Below are 23,585 nucleotides of genomic sequence, written 5' to 3' on the forward strand. Positions count from 1 at the left end.
ATATCCAATGTCGCCGGTGAGGCCGAATCAGCCACCAGGACGCGCCTAAGCACCTGCGTCCAACTCGCGACAGCCTGGGCTGCCATAAGAGAGGCAAACAGAGCCCGTAACAGAATAAGTATGACGGGCAAGAGACTCCAGTCTCCTATCCGTGGCATCCCGGAACACCGGAGTATCCTCCGCAGGAATCGCAGTGGACTTATTCAAAACTGCGATCGCGTGATCCACCGGAGGAGGCACACACCACCGTTCATCAGTAGTAGGCGTGAAAGGATAACGCAGCTTGAACCTACTTGGCACAGCAAAAGGCTTGCGTAAATTGCGCCATTGTTCCTTAACAGCGCGCTGAAAATCATCAGTGCAGGGAAAGACCTGCGACATCTTGCGTCTTTTCTGCGTCCCATAAGCTGCCAGGGCAGCAGGAGGACATGGCTCATCCTGCAAACGCAGTGTTTTTATAGAAGCAACCAATTCATCCATGATTGCAAGCTCTTCAGGCGAGCCAGGGGGAGAACTATCAACCCCTTCAACCTCAGCCTCCACCTCGGACCCCACGAGATCCAGGGAGGAGCAGGACCCCGATAAGGAGACTCCAGCCATAGCAGCCCCATCACCATCACCCTCTGAATCAGAGGAAATTGAAACTCTGGGCCTTTTTGTGGATTGAGCAGCCACAAGCATTTGCACCTAAGCAGCAAGGTTAGCCACCACCGCAGCCAAATCCCCCCCTGGGGGGGAAACAGCAGTCCCTTGGCTTCCCAAAGTGGCAAAGTGAAATTTGCCTTCCTGAGAATCCATTGCCCCAAAAAAACAATATGCTGGAGAATAAAGGGTTAACTGCCCCTTTAACAAGCGCGGCGAGCGCAGCCCACCGCACCCACACACAAGCACAATGAGACCCCCATAGGGATAAAACTTAACTCAGGCAAGGATATAGGAAGGAGAGAGGATAAAAACCTGGAGAGACCATTGCTGCTGCTGCCGCCTCGATCGGTGCGCCCAGGGAAAAGGAAGTGATGAAATTCAGGGCGCTCTATTAAAGCCTATGGAAGGCTACAAGAAAATGGCCGCCTGCAGTGTAAACATGCGGCCGGAGCGAGCGCAGCCAAAATGGCGCCGAAAACGCCGCTCCTCCACTACAGTGCGGACCGCCAGCATAGTAAAAAAACATGGCGGACCGCCGCAGCGATCGCTGTATATGCCCAAACATGAAACATCATGCCCCACAGCACACAGCCTTTCACACATCCACAGGCTGACACAGACAGTGCAGCACAGCCCCCCCCCCCCCCTGCAGCCCACAGCATGCAGCCAGAGAGATAGGGAGCTAAACAGTGTGAATAGAGGCAGGTTACACAGTCCCAGACTGACACCCCCCCCCACACAGACAGGTCCCCACACAGATACACTTACCTCCTAGATGGCGTGGGGAACCCGCACAGGCGAACAAGCCACTGCACATGTGACAGGGAGAGTCGCATTCAGGACGCAGAAAAATTGGGGTTGAGAAACCGCACAGCGTCCAGTGAGGTAGCCACCTCACCATAGCATCCCTGCACCGAACAGGGATGGGTCGTTCAATGTGTCAGGAGCGTTACCTGACTGAACGCTCGATGGCAGGCTGGGAAGCCACTGACCCACAACCTGCGACCAGGGGGATCAGCCCGAGACCCAGCCCGCACGAATCCTCTTCATCAGAAGAACTAACTAATGCTGACAAAAAGAACAGCTAAGTAAAGAGAGAGAAAAAAACCCCTCAAAAATCAAAAAAGAAGAGAAAGGCTGAGACAAAATGCCCCAGCATAGAGACATCCAGCTACTCCTGACAAGCTAGACATTGAAACTGAGATATGGATACAGGAAGTAGGAGGGTATTGACTGAGGGGACCACCCCCTGGGGGTGGGATATGTTAAAAGCTTTAATGTTAACATATTCTGTTGCCTAGCTACTCCTACGGAGCAAAGTCTAATACCCCATTGTGACGAATATGAAGATGGCGGCGACTGTCGGAGGACGTAAGAGAAAATGGGATTTCTGACTTACCGTAAAATCCTTTTTTCTGATGTTCATTGACGGACACAGCTCCTGATATTCTTAAACATTGGGTTATACGGTTATACTGCCCCCTACAGGAGTAGGACACTAGGCAGAAAAAAAGTCTGGCTACGCCTATGGGCAGTCCCAGGGGGTATACTCCCTCTTAGGTATTACTCTATCTCTGTTATAGGTACTCTTTGGCCTCCCCTCTTTGAAGGAGGGGAACCCGGGGTCCCACCATCCCAGGGAGGGGCCATGTCCACCCCAAAACCCTCCAGGAGTGGAGGGGGGACAGCTACTTACCATACCAGGAACAGGATGGGCACTGTTCCGGACAGACCACTGCTCCATCATAATGTGGGTGCTGTCGACCAGGAGAAATGCTGCGTCTCAGGCCGAGGCCAGGTAGTATGCGTCCTCGCGAGATGTTTAACTCGCAGGCCAGCCCCTGTCCCGTGGGGCCATGTGGCTGACCTAGCGCGGACCTGCAGTCTGCATGCGTTCGCTGGCCAGACTGGGGGCACCCTCTGGATCTAGATTATCCACTCTGTCGCCCAGTCCAATTGATTGTAGATTCTCCCAGGAACAAAATAACAAAGAGTGCCTATAGCTGAGAGTGGGTGTATACCCCCTGGGACTGCCCATAGGGGTAGTCAAGCTTTTTCCTGCCTAGTGTCCTACTCCTGTAGGGGGGTAATAGAACCCAATGGTTAAGAAGAATCAGGAACTGTTCCATCAATGAACCACAGAGAAAATATAATAATTTCTTCATTAATTTAGGCCAATATGTATTCTGCTACATTTGTTTGGTAAAAAAAAAAAAGACCCAATCAGCGTATATGGATTGGTTTGCACAAAAGTTATAACGTATACAATCTGAGATATTTTTATTAATATAAGAATTTGTGATGGACAGTCGGGACACTAACTGACACTTTTAGGACCAGTGACACTAATACAGTGATCAGTGCTAAAAAAATATGCACTGACACTGGCTGGGAAGGGGTTAACATCAGGGGTGATCAAAGGGTTAAATGTGTGCCTGACCAGTGCTTTACTACTGTGGGGGAGGTGTGGGTACTAGAGGAAGGTATGGATCGTACCTCTGCTTAGCAGACACAGGATCCATGCCTTCTGTACTGACAGAATGACGATCTGCATTGTTTACATAGGCAGACCTCTGTTCTGCCTGTGTACCAAAGTATTGGCAGGTGCCGGCGGACATCGAGTCCACTGTACCCGCCGATCAGCTCCCGCTGTCTAATCACGTGTGCCTCAGACCTGGAAGGTGCAAGATATGTGATCCTGCACAGCAGAGCTACCCTACCACTGTTCATGTAAGTTATAGGGTTGGCAAGCGGTTACTGTTCTATTTCTTACCGTCTTGAGTCTTTTTTACATAGGCAGACCGCCGTTCTGCCTGTGTAGTTAATCATTGGCTGGTGCTGGCAGACACTGAGTCTGCCGTATCCGCCAATTAGCTCCTGCTGTGTCTAATCACAGTGGAAGCAGGCCGCCTGTGGCGCGCGCCCCAGACCCGGAAGTGCAGGATCACGCACTAGGTTACTGATCCTGTGCAGCAGAGCCCCCTTGCTGCCGTTCATGCAAGTTATACTGTTGGCAAGCAGTTAAAAATCTGTTCTCTTTCTGACCTTCTTGAGACTTGTGCTATTGTTTACAACAGGGCGCCACTGCAAATATTTGCCAGCAGAAAACATTACCTGCTGGTACATCAGAAAGTTAGTTGTAAAACAAATAGTTATACAGTCTAAGAATGTGTCCTATTAGTATCTTGTGTTATTTTATTGGTTGGATAGAATGTTCTGTTACTCAACAATCCTTTTTTTCTGCTGGAATCAATAAATTAAAGTGGAGTTCCACCCTAATTTTACACTTACCTCCATCTTCTCGCTCCGGGTCACCTGAAAAACAAATCGCATTTTTTTTTTTTTTTACTTACCTCGTAGAGAAGAAAATATACTTACCTTACTTCCTCCTTCCTCGGCCGCGGCCCGTCGTCACTTCCTGGCTTTGCAATGATTCCTGGGAGCTGAACGTCATCGCTCCCAGGAATCATTGTGCCTGCACCGGCCCCGACGTCAGTTCCGGGGCGCGCGCGTCATTCCCTTCTAAACAGCTTCTGGGCATGCCCAGAAGCTGTGGAGGAATGACGCGCGCGCCCGGAAGTGACGGCGGGGCCGGCGCAGGGCATCGTGGGACCGAACAAGGAGGAAGGGGACGCCGAAGAGGATCGCGCTGGCTTCAAGCTGCCCACACCTGAGATGGCAGCGCTGGACAAAACTTTTGCAAGGTAAGTATTTGTCCTAACAGGTAAGTGCAACCCGGGACAGATCAGAGGCTAGCCATTGTGGAATGCACTAGCCCTGACTGTCCCGGGGGTATTTTTTTAAAGAAAAAAAAAATTCCAGGGTGGAACTCCGCTTTAATATTTATGCTACTGTCAGTTTTACTTGAAGTCCTGTCATTTAATTTTAAATGTCAGACACTCTATTGAGCACAAAGGTTCTAGTATTTGACAGGTGAACTGCAGGGGTGGCGCTTATTGCTAGTAGGGGCTGGATTAATCTCAACTTGGAGAGAAGTCAAGGCCCTATAAAGTCTGAGTCTAGGCTCTAAAACCCTCCCAAGGTAGGAAGGAACGGATTTAAAGACAAAACAGAAGTACCTTACAAATAGTGTTCACTTATACAATTTGGTGGACATGACAAATTCACTTTAAATCATTTAAATGCTATTATCAACAATGCATTACTGAATTGGACAGAATCTGCTGCAGCCTATAAGCATTAATAGTTCAGACTGCAGATATAAAATAAAACGACATAACAAAATTTTATTCCTTAATCACAAATGGATTCTCTCTCTAGTGCTTCTTACAGACAGTGAAACATTCTGCAAAACGAAAAAGCTCATTACAGGTAACCTTTTTAAAATAAAAAGCAAAGTTACTGATTTTTTTCAACTCACGGGAAAAAATGTTTCAGTAGAAAGTGTGTGGCATGTTTATTAATGATGTACAGTGCTGAAATCAATAGAGAAACTGGCATTCTGGGGTGTGGAGGGACACAGCGCTGTTTACAGCCATATGGCATAATAGAGATGTTTAGTGGGGTAGCCTGGAAACGAGCACAATAAGGGGGTCCAGAAAACAATAATGTCAATGGACTGAGCTCATAGCGAGGGACTTGTTGTATATTCAAATATTCAAATTCGTTTTATAATTTAAATCAAGTGATCACAAAGGAAAAAAAAAAACTCAGCAGTGATGATGCATGCAAAATATATATATAAAAAATTAAAAAAAGGTAGCTACTTATGGGTGCCTTGCATACTGTTTAAGATCTGTAGATAAAGTACATCACCAGCTGATACAATGTACTAGAGTAAAGTGAAGAATAATATTAACTAGCACTGTACTACAGTAGTAAGTAGATTGGAGAAACCTACAACAGAAGAGAGGGCAGGTTGGGATACAGTATTGTGAATAGATGCTAAAGAACATTCTTTTTTTTTTTTTACAAGCTATATCTATAAAAACATAGAAACCAGGATATCTGCAGCACTTACCTCTGGCACAGAAGAGAGAAAGGGTTTAATGTAAATATTTGAATCGTGAACTTTCAGATCATGATCACCAAGTCCCCTAGTTACTCCAATAGTAGCCATTACCCGAGCCTGCAATCAAATAAAATTCTCAACATAATAAGATTGAATGAGACAATTCACATGCAAGACCTTTTTTTTTGTTTTTAGGATATTTTAGTAAAATTAGGCCACTAAATAACATACATGTGTTTTAACAGCATTTAAATATTTTACTGCTACAAGAATTTACTAAACACGTTTTAATGACAGGGCTGATATATTGTGGACTAATATTCTGCAGCACACAGCCAACATCCTAATATACAAGAACATTATCAAATGTCCTCTTCAAGTGAAACAATAATGATTTTTAGTAACGGTTTTATTTTTTTCTTTACATTTTTGTTTATCTGTTTCTTTAAATCTGATTTAAACTATGCATAGAGCGGACTGAAAAAGTAGCGAGTTAGCCTACAAACTTTTACACGTAAATGTAAGAATAATCTACTAAACTCTGTAAACAAATTTTTAATTTTTTTTTCCAGCAGAGGACATTATGAAAACAAGGAGCTGACAGCTCAATTTGCAGGTTATATACGCAATGAAAAATATTCACATATACTATATATACATGATTTTTTTATTTTATTTTTTACGACAAACAAAATAAAAAAAAATAATGGAATTTTTGACTTACTGTAAAATCCATTTTTCTCTTTCATTCATTGACGGGACACAGCTTCTGATCTTCCTAACCATTGTGACGTCCCAAAGCAGTGTTAAACATGAGGGGTGGGAACAGCGAAAATGAAATTCGCAAGGCTAACTATAGCCAACCAGGTAAACAGGAGCTCAACCAAAACAACTGGAGCCCACCTGAAAAGAACAATACACCCTCAGAGCACCAGGTCTTCTAAACAGCAGCCTGCAAAACTTTGTGCCCAAAGAAGGCACCTGCAGATGCCAACACATCCACTTTAAAGAACTTTGTGAAAGCTTGCACCGACGACCAGGTGGCTGCCTTGCAAACCTGACGCCTGATGACAGAAGTCCCAGGAGCGCCCGAGTAGAGTGCGCCTTGGCAGTGAAAGGAGGAACATGATCCCAATGGAAAAGGCCTGAATCACCGTCTGTCTGATCCATCTGGAAATGGTCGCAGAGGAAGCGGACAACCCTTTGGTCTTGAGGCCCATCCATGAGCACAAATAGTGAGCCTGACTTCCTAAAAGACTCTGTAGCTGCCAGGCAGGGCCGGTGCTTCCACTAGGCAGCCGCCTAGGGCACATTGCCAGCTAGGGGCGCAGCCAGGAGTCAGCACTCACTCTCCGTCATGAATGATCCTTGTGAGCTGAGGGGAGGGGCGGCAGTGGGGGAAGAAGAAGGGACAGAGGAAGATGCCAGGTGCCTGGGGCAGTGGCAGAACTACCAGGCCCTGGCTTTCCACCATTGTTGGGGGAGGCCCAAGGGGCAGGAAAGTAGCCCACCGGAGTGCTACCTGCATAATGATCCTCTTCGTCTGGAGCTGAGCAGCCTAATCCCTGGGCGGGAAGTGACTCTCTAATCTGAGCTGGTGGGCAGCCGTTCAATTCCCGGGGTCGGTATTAAGCAGGGAGTGGAGGAGAGCTGAACCTGAGCTCGGCACTGGAGGGCGGCACCTTTACTGGAGCAGAAGCGACGAGGCAACGGAATGGTCTGAGGAGGTTGGTGATGAAGGAGGTGCGGAGCTCTCTGACTGCTGCTTCTCCCTCCACCAGGAGCCGGTTGGAGCTGTGGTGAGCACTGTGGTCCAGGAGAGGAGCGTCCTGGGAGAAGGAATAAGCAGGCTCATGGTGAAGGAGGGCAGAGTGCAAGCCACTCTCTTGATACTGCCCAGTAAGTGTCCCCAGAACAGAATCAGGGTCCCTGGGTGTGACATGGAGTATCCCTGGTGTGAAAGAGAATTGCGGTCACCAGGTATGCCATGGGGAATTGGAGTCACCAGGTGTGACATGGGGGAGAGGGGTCACAAGTGTAACAGGGGTTCGGGGTCACCAAATGTGCCATGAGGAATTGGGATCCCTGGGTGTGCCATGGGGGATTGAGGTCCCCAGGTGTGACATGGAGGAACATCAGGGTCCCCAGGTGTGACATGGAGGAATATCAGGGACCCCTGATGTGACAGAGGAACATTGGGATCACTTGGTATGACAGCATTACATGGAGGAACCATCAGATCAGGGTCACTGGATATGACATAGAGCAGTTTTTAACCCCTTCCCTTTTTTTTTTTTTGGGGGGGGGGGCGTAAGTAGCTGATCTTGCCTAGGGCGTAAAACAGTCTAGCACCGGCCCTGCTGCCAGGTACACACTAACTGTGAACCACCAAGTAAGGTGAACAAAAGGATAACACCGCCAATTACGACACCCTGCGTGCAGAGGTGCTAGCCACCAAAAAAGGCCACCTTCTGGGACAGCATAAGCAGGGGAATATCCTGAAGATTTTATAAAAGGAGACTTTTGGAGGACTGAGAGCACCAAATTGGGGTCCCAAGGCGGCAACGGAGATCGCACTGGAGGAGCCAAGTGCTCAACTCCCTGAAGAAAACTACGCACCAAGGAGTGTGTGGCCAAGGGCTGGTGAAAGAAGACCGCAAAGGTAGACACCTGACCCTTGATAGTACGCAAGGCCAGTTTCTGCTCAACCCCCCGTTGAAGGAAGGTCAAGATCGGAGCCACCAAAAAAGAGCGAAGATGAACCCCAAGAGACTCACACCATGCAATGTATGTTTTCCACATATGATGGTAGATCTGTCTAGAAGTAGATTTTCTAGCTTTTAACAGCGTTGGAAACACAGACTCCAACAAACCTCTATCCATCAGCACCTAGCGCTCAACAGCCAAGCCCTCAAAGCCAGTGACTGTAAAGCAGGCTGGAAAATTGGTCCTTGGGACAGCAGATCCTCCCTGAGAGGAAGCTTCCAAGAAACGTTGGGGGACCAGCCACACCAGATCGGCGTACCAAGCCTGGCGAGGCCAGTCCGGCGCCACTAAGACCGAAATCCCTTCTGCCTCGATCCTGCATAGAAGTCTTGGCAGAAGCTTGAGAGGATGGAAGGAGTAAATCAGACGATACTGACCCCACGGGGCTACCAGCGCGTCTGTGGCGTCCGCCAGAGGATCCCGTGATCGAGCCACAATTCTCTGCCCCTTTCTGTTGAGCCGAGACGCCAACAGATCCACCTCGGGGATGCCCCACCGGAGACCCAACTGATGAAATACCTCTGGGTAAAGGGACCACTCCCCTTGGTCCAAGACTTTCCGACTGAGGTAGTCCACCTGCCAGTTTGCCACCCTGGGAATGTGTACAGCGGAGAGGACTGGAACGAACCGTGCTGCCCACCTTAGAATGCTGGCTACCTCCAGAGCCACCCAGAATCTCCCTTTGCAGGGACATCGTATGGAACTGTGCAAACGGAACCGCCTCAAAATGTAGACACCATGAGGCCCAGCACCCGCATAGAGGGATGACCATCTGCTGGACAGCAGGAGACGAATTGCAGCCTGCAGTTTCTGGAACTTGTCCAGAGGAAGAAGCACTCAGGCTGAGTCCAGAGTCAGACCCAAATTGTCCAGCTTTGTGGACGGAACCAGAGCACACTTCTGAAAATTTCAGAATCTAGCCAAACTCCTTCAGAGTTCGTATGGTGATTTCCAGGTTTTTTCCAGATTCGCTCGAGGTTGTCCAAGTAGACCAGTACCGCGATCCACCGTTGACGTAACAATGCTAGCACTGGGGCTAACACTTTCATGAAGACCTGATTAGCAGAGGTGAGACCAAAGGCTAACGTCACAAACTGATAATGCTCCTCTCCCACGGCAAAGCGGAGGAAGCGCTGGTGACCGGCACAGATTGGAATGTGAAGGTAAGCATCCTTGATGTCGATAGAGGCATAATCCCCCTGATGCAGGTATGCCACCACCGTGCGAATGGACTCTATTCTGAACCCCAGCATCCGCACAAAGCAGTTTAGTGCATTGAGGTCCTTTATTGGACGCCCCTTGCCTTCCTTCCTGAGAACTGTAAACAGGTTTGAGTAAAAACCTTTAAAACTTTCCGATGTCGGAACCGGGACAATCACCCCCTTGAAGTAACAGGTCTTGCACCACCCCAAACAGACTCTGTAAGCTGTCTGGGGATAGGTGCAAGTTGAAGGGAAAGAACCTTGCCGGGGGGTAAGATCTTGTAGCCGGACCGTAAGACTTTGTGGACCCACCTGTCTTGTACCAGGGAAGTCCACGGGTCCAGAAACCAACGAATACGTCCCCCCACCCCCAATACGGGTGGGGGGGGCGCACCTTCCCATTGAAGGAGCCTTGTCTGTGGGTCTTGAGAAGCCTGCGCTCTACTTGCAAGGTCCCAAATGAATAAACAAAGTCCATAAAGTCTGTCTGGAACTATTGCTAGGATGCAGAAATAAATACAGATGAATTCCAACACCGTGAGAGCAGACACCACTTTCATGCGATCACCACGTGCATAAATAAGGTAGTCTCCTTACCAGATGTATAGACCCCCTGTTACGGAAGGCCCACCAAGCATGAGGTATAAATGATCACCAATGAAGGTCCAAACCGGCATCCAGTCCACCACGGAATGTTCACACAGGACAGTACAACCTTGCAAACGTCATGAACCCCAAATACTGGACATAGATGTTCCTCCAAAGAAACAAGTGGGGCTCACATAGTGAAGTATGTACAGTTACGTGAGCCCCACTTGTTTATGATCGTGGTGATCATTTATACCTCATGCTTGGTGGGCCTTCCGTAATAGGGGGTCTATACATCTGGTAAGGAGACTACCTTATTTATGCACGTGGTGAGCGCATGAAAGTGGTGTCTGCTCTCACGGTGTTGGAATTCCTCTGTATTTATTTCTGCATCCTAGCAACAGTTCCAGACGGACTTTATGGACTTTGTTTATTCATTTGGGGTCTTTTTATCAATGTGGCGCTGTACCTCCATACAATTGTTTTTGGTCTGATTATACCTTTGTACTGGCAGCCTTTTCTTAACAGTGTGTTGTGCGCAGCTTTCTTCCTTTTTTTGTTCTCTACTTGCAAGACCACGTTCGCTTTGATTCACCAGAGGAGACTCTGAAAGGCTTTGATCCCTTGTCAGTCTTCCCTGAGGGACGAAAAAAGTTATGAGCCAAGAAGGATGGCCCACGTCTACGAGGAGGGTCCTTGCCCTTACTAGCCTGTGAAAGAAGGTACTCTTCCTCCCTGTGAGACCCTTAATGATGTAATTCATGGTAGCTCCAAACAGGCGATCTCCTTGAAAAGGAAGATCAGGCACGGCCTTTTTAGAAGCCCCCTTAAGAGGTAACAGCAGCCTGCAAAACTTTGCGGCCAAAAGAATCATCCACAGATGCCAAAGTATCTACCTTTTAGAATTTTGTAAAGGTATGCACGGACGACCAAGTGGCCGCAAATGATATTGAAGCCTGACGATGGAAGGCCCAAGAAGCACTCAGTGCCTGAGTAGAATGCGCCATGACAGAGAAAGGTGGAACCTGACCTTTAATGGAATAGGCCTGAGTCACCGTCTGTCTAATCCATCTGGAGATGGTAGCTGAAGAAGTGGCCAGCCCCTTTCTTGGTCCGTCCATAACCACAAAAAGCGAGTCTGACCTCCGAAAAGACTCAGTAGCTGCCAGATACACCCAAATCGCATGAACCACATCCAAGGTATGCAAAGCAAATTCCTTGGGATGAGCCTGCTTGGGACACAAGGAAGGCAACACAATGTCCTAATTCAACTGATTACCTAAAGCAGAGAGGGGGTTTTATACCAGCTTAGGATGGCCCATGGGCGTAGCCAGGTGTTTTTGTTCTGCCTAGTCCTACTCCTGGAGGAGGCAATATAACCCACTGATTATGATTTATGGAGCACTGTGTCCTTCGATGAACGAAAGAGAAGTATTGAACATGTCACCGTTTTTCTAGGTATTTATATTTCTAATGGTGATATTGACATTACATTTTCACCACGTCAGTAACAACCCATGCAATCTATAAATACAAAGAAACCAAAAAAATATACGATCAGAAATGAAGGCATGAGTAATAAAATGGAACGACACAGGGAAAAAGTATTGAACATGCAAACTATAAATTATTGAATACTTCATACACAATCCTTTGTTGATAATGACAGCTTCGAGACACCTCCTCTATGGAGAAACTAGTCGCATGCATTGCTCAGGTGTGATTTTGGCCTATTCTTCCACACAGTTTTCAAACTTTGAAGGTTCCGTGAGCCTCTTCAATGAACTCTGATCATACACCCTGAGTACTCAACAAGGTCATACAACTCTGAGCTACACTTAAAAAATGTACCTGTTTCGACTTACAAACAAATTCGACTTAACAAACCTACAGTCCCTATCTTGTTCATAACCCGGGGACCGCCTGTACTGCCCTTTGAGCTGCTGCCATCTGCTCTGCTTTGGATTGTACCCTGTGACTCTGGACTTGCCCATTACCATGTTCCATCTGATCACCCTGTGTTTTTGCTTAGTGACCTTAGCTGTGCCCTGGATTGCAACCCTGTGTCTCTGCTGCTTGTTCCTTGTTGTGGCCTGATCACCCCTGGGACCCTGGACTTAAACTTTCCTACATCACATTGTTAACTGCCCCTTGCCGTGCCCTAGATCACTTCCCCCTTGAACTCTGTACAATTATTTTTATGTGACATACTCACTCTGTGGCCTTGCTGATTTTTCTTGCTGTGCTAAGATTGCTGTACTGGGATTCTGGACTAAACCCATGCTGTGCTCTGTGCTGCCCTGTGATCATGCTGTTGTCTCTTTGGTTGTACCATATTGATATCCTGCACTGCTACTATGTGCTAAAATACAAGAGTAAACACTATGTGCCAAAGTATAAGAGTTAGCAAACCTTATATGTGTGGGGATGAGAGAGAGAGAGATCCTGTAATGGTGAGCAGTATTAACTGGGAGCATCTTAGCAACGTCCTAGCAACAAGGCAGGACTGAGGGATGCCATCTTTAGAATATTTTTTTTTTAGCCAGGGTTCAGGAGGTAAATAAATGACCTACACCTATAAGCAAGGGCCTTATCAAACTTTCATCAAATCCACACTTTTTTTTTTATCTACAGGAATCTCTTACCTGCATAGGCAGTCTTTTTGTAAAGGTTAACTAACCCTTTAAATGGGGAAAGGGTACATCCTTGTCAATTAATAGTACAGTACATACACTCATGGAATTCATATAGAACAGATAGGACACAGTCATCTAAAACACTACACTTATAATACTGCTTCTATTCACTTTTACCACAAAAGCAATCTTTTCCAGTGAATACAAGGCATTCTCTGATTGGACAAGGTGGAGAATGTGACATTATCCACCCTTCCTCTCCACCTCGTTCAGAGAACAGCTTGTACTCACTGAAAAAATACAAGACATTCTCTGAATGGCAGAGGTGCAGAGCTAGCAACTACCCCCTGTGTTCAATATACAGAGTCAAATGGAGGGCCATATGGAGCTCACCAACAAGCCGCTGGTAAAAGTAATGGGCCTTTATTCTCCCAAAGCAGGCAAACACAGATAGTTTTCTTCAGTAAAAGTAAAGCAAACAGTAAATAGTCTTGCCATCAAGAAAACCTTCCAAGCAGCTCACTGTCGGACTCTAGGTTCCATGCTGGGTTTAGAGTTCTCACTTGTCTTAGGGTGCTGCAAAGGCCGCAGGGGTTCAGAAACAACCTCCCTAGTTGCCAGAGGGTTCACACTTGCTCACAGCTTGTGAACTACTCCACTCTACCTCACAGACAAAGGTGCCAATTCTTTTCTGCTGCCTTTCAAAACTCCCTTGCCTTTGGCCTAACCTCTTCTGGACCGGAGTCCCAGTAATCATGGTTTGGAGGTTCTTCCCTCTCAAAACTCTTCAAACCTTCAAAAGTCCCTAGTAAGGACTTATAAATTCAAGGGGTACCGAAAATCAGTTCTCTCCTCGCCAAACAGATTACTTCGAAAACCCTCACCCTTCATGGTTGTAGAACCCCTGAGTACTCAACAAGGTCTTCAAACTGTTCCTCTTAAAAGGATCACAATTCAAATACTGGGGAAAACATACCTGACATCCAGGACACATTGCCCTGTACAACAGATAGCAAGTTGCTACAGTACATTTCTCCATCCCCAGTGGCCCTCTGGATGTGAGCTATGAAGAATTTTATGTAACTAAGCTTGCCAAACGTAAATAAAGAAAACAATTATTCTTGGAATTTGGCTTTTAATGGTTTTAATGCTTGCTGCAGGAATTTTAAGACATGAATAATTGCACAATTGCTGAAGTCTTAAAAAGGAAATCATTAAAATGTTCAATAGGATACTACAGTGCCTTGAAAAAGTTTTCATACCCCTTGACGTTTTACACATTTTATCACGTTACAACCAAAAAACGTAAAATGTATTTTATGTGATAGACCAACACAAAGTGGCACATAATTGTGAAGTGGAAGGAAAATGATAAATGATTTTCAAAATATTTTACAAATAAATATCTGAAAAGTGTGGCGTCCATTTGTATTTAGCCCCCTTTACTCTAAAACCCCTCTGATACCCCTAACTAAAATCTAGTGGATCCAATTGCCTTCAGAAGTCACCTAATTAGTCCACCTGTGTGTAATTTAACCACTCCCGGACTGCCCACCATGTATTTATGTTGCTACTTTGAAAGTAAATACCAGGGTTATGGCAGCAGTCGGTCATAACCCCGGTATTTTTTTTTTTACACAGCAGACGGTCCGCTTTAACATAAAAGTGGTCCCACCTGAAGTTTTCCCACGGGATCACTTTTATGGGCGGCGGGAGAGGTGACCACCCCCCTCCCGCCACTTCCTGGTCATTTTCCCCGATTACCGGAGCTGTTGGTAGCGGAGAAAACAATCCAATCCCCTGTGCTGATGGGCAGGAAGTGGAGTGAGGGGGAGATGGCCCCCACTCAACTATGCCCTTGGAGGACTGGAGCGACGTCAAACGTCACTTTCACCTTCTGGCCTTAAAGGGCCAATTAAAAGAAAAAAAGAAATGGGATTTTTGACATACTGTAAAATCCATTTCTCTGATGTTCATTGACAGACATAGCTCCTGATCTTCCTAACCATTGAGTTATCCTGCCCCCCTACTGGAGTAAGACACTAAGCAGAAAAAAAGTCTGGCTACGCCTATGGGCAGTCCCAGGGGGTATACTCCCTCTCTCTGCTATAGGTACTCGGTTTTTATACAAGCAGTGTCAAAGAAAATACAACTCCACAGAGGGGTGGGTGCGGCGTTCGTCAATGAACATCAGAGAAATGGATTTTACGGTAGGTCAAAAATCCCATTTTATCGTTCATTAATTGACGTACACGCTCCTGATCTTCTTAACCATTAGGACATCCCAAAGCGGTGTTAAACATGATGGGTGGGAACAACAAAAAATTCCCAAGGCTAAATAGTAGCCAATCAGGCAACAGGAGCTTAACCAAAACAACTGGAGCCCACCTGAAAAAAACAATACACCCTCAAAGAGGACCAGGTCCTCTGAACAGCAGCCTGCAAAACCTTGCAGCCAAAGGAAGCATCCGCAGATGCCAACACATCCACTTTACAGAACTTTGTGAAAGTGTGCACAGACGACCAGGTGGCCGCTTTGCAAACCTGCGTCCCCGACGCCAGATAACGGAAGGCCCAGGAGGCACTGAGTGCACGAGTAGAGTGCGCCTTGGCAGGGAAAAGAAGAACCTGACCCCGATGGAATAGTCCTGAATCACCATCTGTTTGATCTCTGTGGAAATGGTCGCAGAGGAAGCGGACAACCCTTTCCGAGGCCCATCCGTAAGCAAAAATAGGGAGTCTGACTTCCTAAAAGACTCCGTAGTTGCCAGGTACACCCTAACTTCCCGAACCACATCCAAGGCATGCAAGGCAATTTCCTAAGGATGTTTTGGCCGGGGACACAGGGAAGGCAACACAAGGTCTTCGTTCATAAAGAAATCAGAGACAACCTTTGGAAGGAACGACGAACAGGGGCGAAGAACCACCTTATCTCTGTGAATCACCAAGTAAGGTGAACGTCAGGATAACGCCGCCAGTTCGGCCCCCCCCACGCCCAGAGGTGGTAGCCACCAAAAAAGCCACCTTCTGAGACAGTCTAAAGAAGGGAATCTCCCAATGATTCTCAAAGAGAGGCTTCTGGAGAACCGAAAGCACCAAATTGAGGTCCCAAGGTGGCAACAGCAACCACACTGGAGGAACCAAATGTCGAACACCCTGAAGAAAGGTACGTACCAGGGAGTGTGTGGCCAAGGGTCATTGGAAGAAGACCGCCAAAGCCGACACCTGGCCCTTGATGGTACTCAAGACCAATTTCTGTTCAACCCCCCCTTTGAAGGAAAGTCAAGATCTTAGCCACCGAGAAGGAGCGAGGATGAACACCAAGAGACTCACACCACGGGATGTACATCTTCCATGTACAATGGTAGATCTTCCTAGAAGTAGATTTCCTAGCTTTTAACAGCGTTGAAATCACACATTCAGACAAAACCCTATCCTTTAGCACCTGGCTTTCAACAGCCAAGCCGTCACAGTCAGGGACTGTAAAGCAGGATGGAAGATTGGCCCTTGGGACAGCAGATCCTCCTTGAGAGGAAGCTTCCAAGGAAAGTCGGTGACAAGCCGCACCAGATCGGCATACGAGGGACAGAGAGGTCAGTCCAGCGCCACTAAGATGACTGGAATCCCTTCTGCCTCGATCCTGTGGCAGAAGCTTGAGAGGAGGGAAGGCATAAATCAGACGATACTGACCCCACAGGGCCACCACCGTGTCTGTGGCGTCCACCAGAGGATCCCCTTACCGTGTCACGAACCTATGCACCTTTCCGTTGAGCCGAGACACCAACAGATCCACCTTAGGGATGCCCCACTGGAGACACAACTGATGAAACACCTCCGGATGAAGAGCATATTCCCCCTGGTCCAATGCCTGTCGACTGAGGTAATCCGCCTGCCAGTTTTCCACTCCAGGAATGTGTACAGTGGAAAGGGCTGGAACAAAGTGTTCCGCCCACCTGAGAAAGCCGGCTACCTCCAGAGATGCCAGGACACTTCTTGTGCCCCCTTGGTGATTGACATAAGCCACGGCTGTGGCATTGTCTGATTGAATGCGTCTTGAAGAGGATCCGTGGTGACCACCATCCAATACAAGGGGAGGAAGGATTTGCCCTGCCAGGGCGCCGGAGAAGGAGGCCACCAGATCAGGGACCCTTTTGTACCCCGGCTCAGCTGGATTTTGGTTGTGATTCTTGTCCCATTTGATTAGAATCTCCCTTTGCAGGGAACTCGAATGGAACTGTGCAAATGGGACCGCCTCGAAGGTCGACACCATCAGGCCCAGCATCCGCATGCAAGTCCGGAGGGTTGACCATCTGCTGCACAGCAGGAGGCGAATTGCAGCCATGGCCGAGTCCAGAGTCAGACCCAGATAGTCTAGCTTCGTAGAGGGAACAAGGGCAGACTTCTGAAGATTTAGAATCCAGCCGAACTCCTTCAGTGTCTGTATGGTGATTTCCAGATTTTCCACCAGTGCAGTAGGAGAATTTGCTTGCAGAAGACGGTCATCCAAGTAGCCCAGGACCGCGATCCTCCACTGACTTTCCAATGCTAGCACTGGGGTCAACACTTTTGTGAAGACCCGAGGAGTGGAGGTGAGACCAAAGGGTAACACCACAAACTGATAATGCTCCTCTCCCGTGGCAAAGCAAAGGAAGCACTGGTGACTGACACATATTGGAATGTGAAGGTAAGCGTTCTTGAGGTCGATGGAGGCAAGAAAATCCCCCTGATGCAGGGAAGCCACCATTGTGCAAATGGACTCCATTCTGAATTTCTGCATCTGCACAAAGCAGTTCAGCGCCTTGAGTTCCAGAATTGGACTCCCCTTGCCTTCCTTCCTGGGGACTGTAAATAGGTTTGAGTAAAACCCCAGAAAACGTTCCAAAGTCAGAACCGGGAGATTCACCATTTGAAGTAAAAAGAGCCTATAACAGACCAGGGACAGTCGCACGTTGGACGAAAGAACCTTACCAGAGGGTAAGAACGAAACTCGATCTTTTAGCCCGACTCTATGACCTCATGGACCCACTTTTCTTGTACCAGGGAGGTGCACGGATCCGGGAACCAGCAAAGACGTTCCCCTACCCCAGATACTGGTGAAGACGCACCTTCATGCTGAAGGGGCCTTGTCCGCAAGTCTGGAGTAGCCCGCTCTTGACTTGCCAGACCAAGTTCGCTTGGATCCTCCAGAGGCCCCGAAGGGCTTCGATCACTTGTCAGTCAACCCTGATGTACGAAAAAAAACTTATGAGCCGAGAAGGAGGGCCCATGTCTACAACAAGGGTCCTTACCCTTAGTAGCCTGTGGAAGAAATGTACCCTTCCCGTGTGAGTCCTTTAATGATGTCATCCAGGGTAGCACCAAACAGGCGATCTACTTGAAAAAGAAGAACAGTCAACACCAACATTTAAGCAAAAAGATATGCTGAAGAACCACTGCCGAAACAGAGAGCCGTTCCACTAAGGGAGCCGCATCCAAAGAGGCATCACAGATTGGTCCGCCAGCTCAGCAAAGGCAGGGGGGAGCTACTCCCTCTCCAGGTCACGGCGCAAAAGCTTAGCCCATTCGGTCAGAGTCTGCGACAGAGTCTGTGAGGCAGTAGAGAGGAGACATTGCTGAAAGTGGCAGAAGAGGAGGTCCTGTGCTGGTGAGTCATCGGCTTTGTGGTCTGAGAGTCACCTTGCTGTGGGCTGGAGACAGCTGAGGAAGTAGGGGATATCACTGAAAAACAAGCCCTTACTATCTGCTGTTTGGTAAGAGACCATTTTGGGTGGTTTACTTGGAGATTGGAAGCACTTTAGTCGGTGGTTATCAGTTGATTTGTATTTTGTTTGCACCTTATTTCCGTCTGGTAAGGAGGAATTTCACCTGGTGGTGGGTTTTCACATCTAAAGTTCAAGAATTTTGCTTCACGTTTATCAGTTTGAATTCATCACTATGGACACTTATGATTTATTCATTATGGACTTTTGAATTATATCATGCACCCTATATCCTACATATATAATTTGATTATTGTATTTCTGTTGGATTCCTATATTTGTTTTAGCGCACCCCACTATTTTCAAATACCTCACGTGTGGTTTGAACACCATTTACATATGTGGGCGCGACTTGAGTATGTGTTCGCTTCTGTGTGCAAGCTCGGAGGGATGGGGTGCTTTAAATTTTTTCTTATTTTTTTTTTACACTGCCTCTTTAAAAAAAATGTTTTTGATCACTTTTTTTCCTATTATAACAAATGGAAACATCCCTTGTACTAGAAATAAGCATGGCAGGTCCTCTTTAATGTGAGATCTGGGGTAAAAAAGACTTCAGATCTAACATTTACACTTAAAAGCAGAAAAAAATAAAAAATAATATATTAAATACAATTCTGCAAACAACACCTAATTTTCTGGCAGTGCGCCTCCCGAGACTAGACTCTGGATCCACCCCTGCCTCAGTATAAATACAGCTGTTCTGTGAAGACATCAGAGGTTTGTTCGAGAACCTTTTTGAAAAAACAGCATCATGAAGGCCAAGGAACACACCAGACAGGTCAGGGATGAAGTTGTTGAGAAGTTAAAAGCAGTGTTAGGTTATAAAAAAAATACCCCAAGCTTTGAACATCTCACAGAGTACTATTCAATCCATTATCCAAAAATGGGGAGAGTATGGAACAGCAAACCTAACAAGCCATGGCCATTCACCTAAACTGACAGGCCAGGCAAGGAGAGCATTAACAGGAGAAGATGCCAAGAGGCCCATGGTAACTCTGGAGGAGCTGTAGAGATCCACAACTCAGGTGGGAGAATCTGTCCACAGGAAAACTATTAGTCGTGCACTCCACAAATCTCTACAAAGAAGAAAGCCATTGTTGAAAGGAAGCCATAAGAAGTCCTGCTTGCAGTTTGTGAGAAGCCATGTGGGGGACACAGCAAACATGTGGAAGAAGGTGCTCTGGTCAGATGAGACCAAATTTAAGTTTTTGGCCTAAGAGCAAAATGCTATGTGGCAGAAAACTGTGCATTACCCTGAACACACCATCCCCACCGTTAAACATTGTGGTGGCAGCATCATGTTGTGGGGATGCTTTCCTTCAGCAGAGTTGATGGGAAAACGGATGGAGCCAAATACTTGGCAATCTTAGAAGAAAACCTGTTATAGTCAGCAAAAGACTTGAAAATAGGGCGGAGGTTCACCTTCCAGCAGGACAACAATCCTAAACATACAGCCAGAGTTACAATGGAATGGTTTAGATCAAAGCATATTCATGTGTTAGAATAGCCCAGTCAAAATCCAGACCTAAATCCAATTGAGAATCTGTTTCAAGACTTGAAAATTGCTGTTCACAGACACTCTCCATCCAATTTGACAGAGCTTGAGCTATTCTGCAAAGAAGAATGGGCAAAAATGTCACTCTCTAAATGTGCAAAGCTGGTAGAGACATACCTAAAAAGACTTGCAGCTTTAATTGCAGTAAAAGGTGGTTCTACAAAGTATTGACTCAGGGGGGCGGAATACAAATGCACGCCACACTTTTCAGATATTTATTTGTAAAAAAATTTGAAAAACATTTATCATTAACCTTCCATTTCACAATTATGTGCCACTTTGTGTTGGTCTATTACATAAAATCCCAATAAAATACATTTACGTTTTTGGTTGTAACATGACAAAATGTGGAAAATTTCAAGGGGGTGAATACTTTTTCAAAGCACTGCATATGATACATGTATATGTCAATCACATCACACATTGCAGTATATAAATGTATCATTATTCATAGACAAAGATGTATACAAGACAAACAGATAGAATACAAATATGTGGAGGAATATTTACATTTTAAATACTTTTAAAATTTGCAGTTACATTATTCTTTATACTATTGCATGTTCAAACGGTAAAAGAATCTTACCTTTTTTCCTTCTCCATATATTAGAGGGAATTTTAAATCCTCATCTTCAATTGTCTTGTAAGCCCTGCGTGTTAGAAATGGTTAAAAATTCACCAATATTCTTATATGAAACAAAAACATACAAAAAACACATGACCTTTCTTTAGTAAAAAAACAGCTAAATTATTTACTGTGAAAATTCTTCACTTCAACTGTGGAGCAAACACGACACCTTGACAGTACCCTGCTTATGAGTGACAGACATCGCTGATGTCAACGGTTTGCTCAGCGCCAAATGTAATGAATGCAGAACCTAATGTACGTTCAGGAAGCAGCACATTGTTTTTGACAGCTGTAGTCATGTTAGACATCAATGATGTGTTTGAGAATAGATAGAAGCAGTAATCACAGAAGAGGACTAGGCTTACCATGAAAATACTGTTACATTTCTACTTTTACCTTTCCAACAGGTGGCAGTTGGGATACAAACTTTCAAAAAAGTATTTTTCCAACATTGACATACAGTACATGTGAGAGTAAACACACTGCTACCAGCATCATCATGCTTTTCCATATAAAAACAGAAATAACATTGGGAATATGCCTGAAAATTTCCATTCCAGTTGCACAGGTTTCCATATAAAGTACCCCACATGCTGTAAGATTACAGTAAGAATTTCAGAAATCAAAGATACCAGATGATGGGCACCTTCTTTTCGAAAGTATCGCTTTGGCTTTATTCCTACCAATTGGCATTATTCCTACATCTTTTATTCAATTATATGCAAGATCACTGAAAATATAACCAGTTATAAATAAAAGGTTAAGCATAAAATGTAAAAAAAATGAGTAATATAAGGAAGCATTTACTATGGGTCCATTTGTAAATTTCAACAACAAAATAAAGCTGTAACAAGAGGCAATAGGATAAATGTCTCATTCTGATAAATGTCTCGTTCTGGGGTTGTTTTCCAAAAATAAATAACTTCAATAAATAAACTAATGCATATACAAGTTCAATTGGATGAATCCCTAATAATCCTCATCAATAAAAAATGTCTGGTATAATGATCAACTTATTGATGAGGATTATTAGGGATTCATCCAATTGAACTTGTATATGCATCAGTTTATTTATTGAAGTTATTTATCTTAAATTATAGATTTTTATTCTGCGCAACACAGTTTTACATTTTAGATTATTTACACTTTTTATGAGAAGTGAAGTGTTTGCGGCATTTTAAAAATCTGGTATTGAGAGGTAGCTCGCAGGAACTCTGTCTTTTTTGTTTTCCGAAAATAAGCAGAGCCACATTTTGCACATCTGAGTTTGATCGCTTTATGTGAACATACTATAATATTACACAGAGGTTGATTTAGTAAAACTGGAGAGTGCAAAATCTGGTACAGCTCTGCAAAGAAACCAATCAGCTTTCAGTTTTTTTTTTTTTGTCAAAGCTTAATTGAACAAGCTGAAGTTAGAAGCTGATTGGCTACCATGCATAGCTGCACCAGAGTTGGCACTCTACAATTTTAGTAAATCAACCCCCCATTACGTCTTGTTGCAAACACCAACCATTGGCGATGAATGGGGTATTCGGAGAGTCTCATCCCAGCTCCGATGTGCTTGCCTCTCTTCCTTCATTTGTGAGTGCACTACTTTATTGTACATTACTTGAATAAACTTGAAATGCCACAATGTTCATGCACCTTGTACCATCTTTTTGAAAAGAAAACATACTGGTGAAAAACTGATAAAACTGAAAAGCTGGTGGAAAAATAGAAAAAGATGCTATCATAAGAAAAGCTTCTTCTTTGGTTTCCCTTCACTGAAATTAATGGTTTGCCCCTGGTTCAGGGTGGTGCAAACTGCTACCAAAAGTTTTAGGAAAAACAATGAATTAAAATCCTCCAGCTTTTTAACTGCTAGAAATGATACTTACTGTGAAAAAATAAAAAGAACAAAAAGGAATATGAACCTTTATAAGAGCCCATCCATTACATAACTTTCAGCTGACATTCAACCAATCGAGTCATCGCTAGAGGTGAATGATTTCTGATTCTTGTCCTTGAGTACAACGTATTCTGCCGCGATCAAAAATGCTTTGTTCTACAAAAGCATTTAAAAGATATCTGAAGAGTAAACCAGGTAGAAGGAAATATTTTATGTGAGCCCTGGGGACTTTTCCGTGTACAACTGAATGAACATTCGTAGAACAAGTACAGTAATGAAGGACTGCTAAATCATCACCTTGGGTGCACCAAACATAATCTATGTATTAAACAGAGCTGCACAGCTTAACATTAACCCTAACTAGAAACAATTTATTGATAAGCCTAAATTTTCCAACTGTTAAAAAAGAACTGCAGGAATTGTCAGAAATTACTGCAGAAAGTGAAAGTGTTAAATTGCACTTATCCCTATACTGACCCCTTTTTTGAAGATATAGCGCTCAGAAAACCCTGTTTTGGTGCAGTGGTATCGTTAGCCTTTAAAGTGGTTGTAAAGGCTGAAGGTTTTGTACCTTCATGCATTCTACAGGTACAAAAACCTACTGTGTGTAGCGCCTCCCTCAGCCACCCCTAATACTTACCTAAGCCCAATCTCGATCCAGGGATATGCACGTAAGCTAAAGCTCTTCTGGGTCTATCCCTCCTCATTGGCCATTGGTTCCCACTGCTGTCAATCACAGGGAGCAGGCGGCAGGGCTGAGCCACGCGCTCTGTGTCTTACAGATACGCAGAGCCGGCTCGGGAGCAAGCAAGCATGAGTGCCCCCATAGCAAGTGGCTTTCTATAGGGACACTTGACAAGGAAAAGAGGCCAAGAGCGCCAGTGGGGGACCCAAGAAGAGGAGGTTTGGGGCTGCTCTTTGCAAAGCCATTTCACAAAGCAGG

General features: G+C 45.5%; 1 protein-coding gene across 1 annotated transcript in view; it reads right to left on the minus strand.

The window, feature by feature from the left end:
- Positions 1-23,585, minus strand: part of PPM1H (protein phosphatase, Mg2+/Mn2+ dependent 1H) — a 289,277-nt gene that overhangs the window by 17,351 nt on the left and 248,341 nt on the right. The window contains exons 7-8 of the mRNA XM_082256727.1: positions 20,710-20,773; positions 5,627-5,734 (exon numbers count right to left, since the gene is read on the minus strand). Coding sequence (XP_082112853.1) covers positions 5,627-5,734; positions 20,710-20,773 — 172 coding nt within the window. The remainder of the gene's footprint in view (positions 1-5,626; positions 5,735-20,709; positions 20,774-23,585) is intronic.

This window comes from Pelophylax lessonae (genome assembly GCF_965119305.1).
Source record: "Pelophylax lessonae genome assembly, chromosome: 4".
Taxonomy (NCBI): Eukaryota; Metazoa; Chordata; class Amphibia; order Anura; family Ranidae; genus Pelophylax; species Pelophylax lessonae.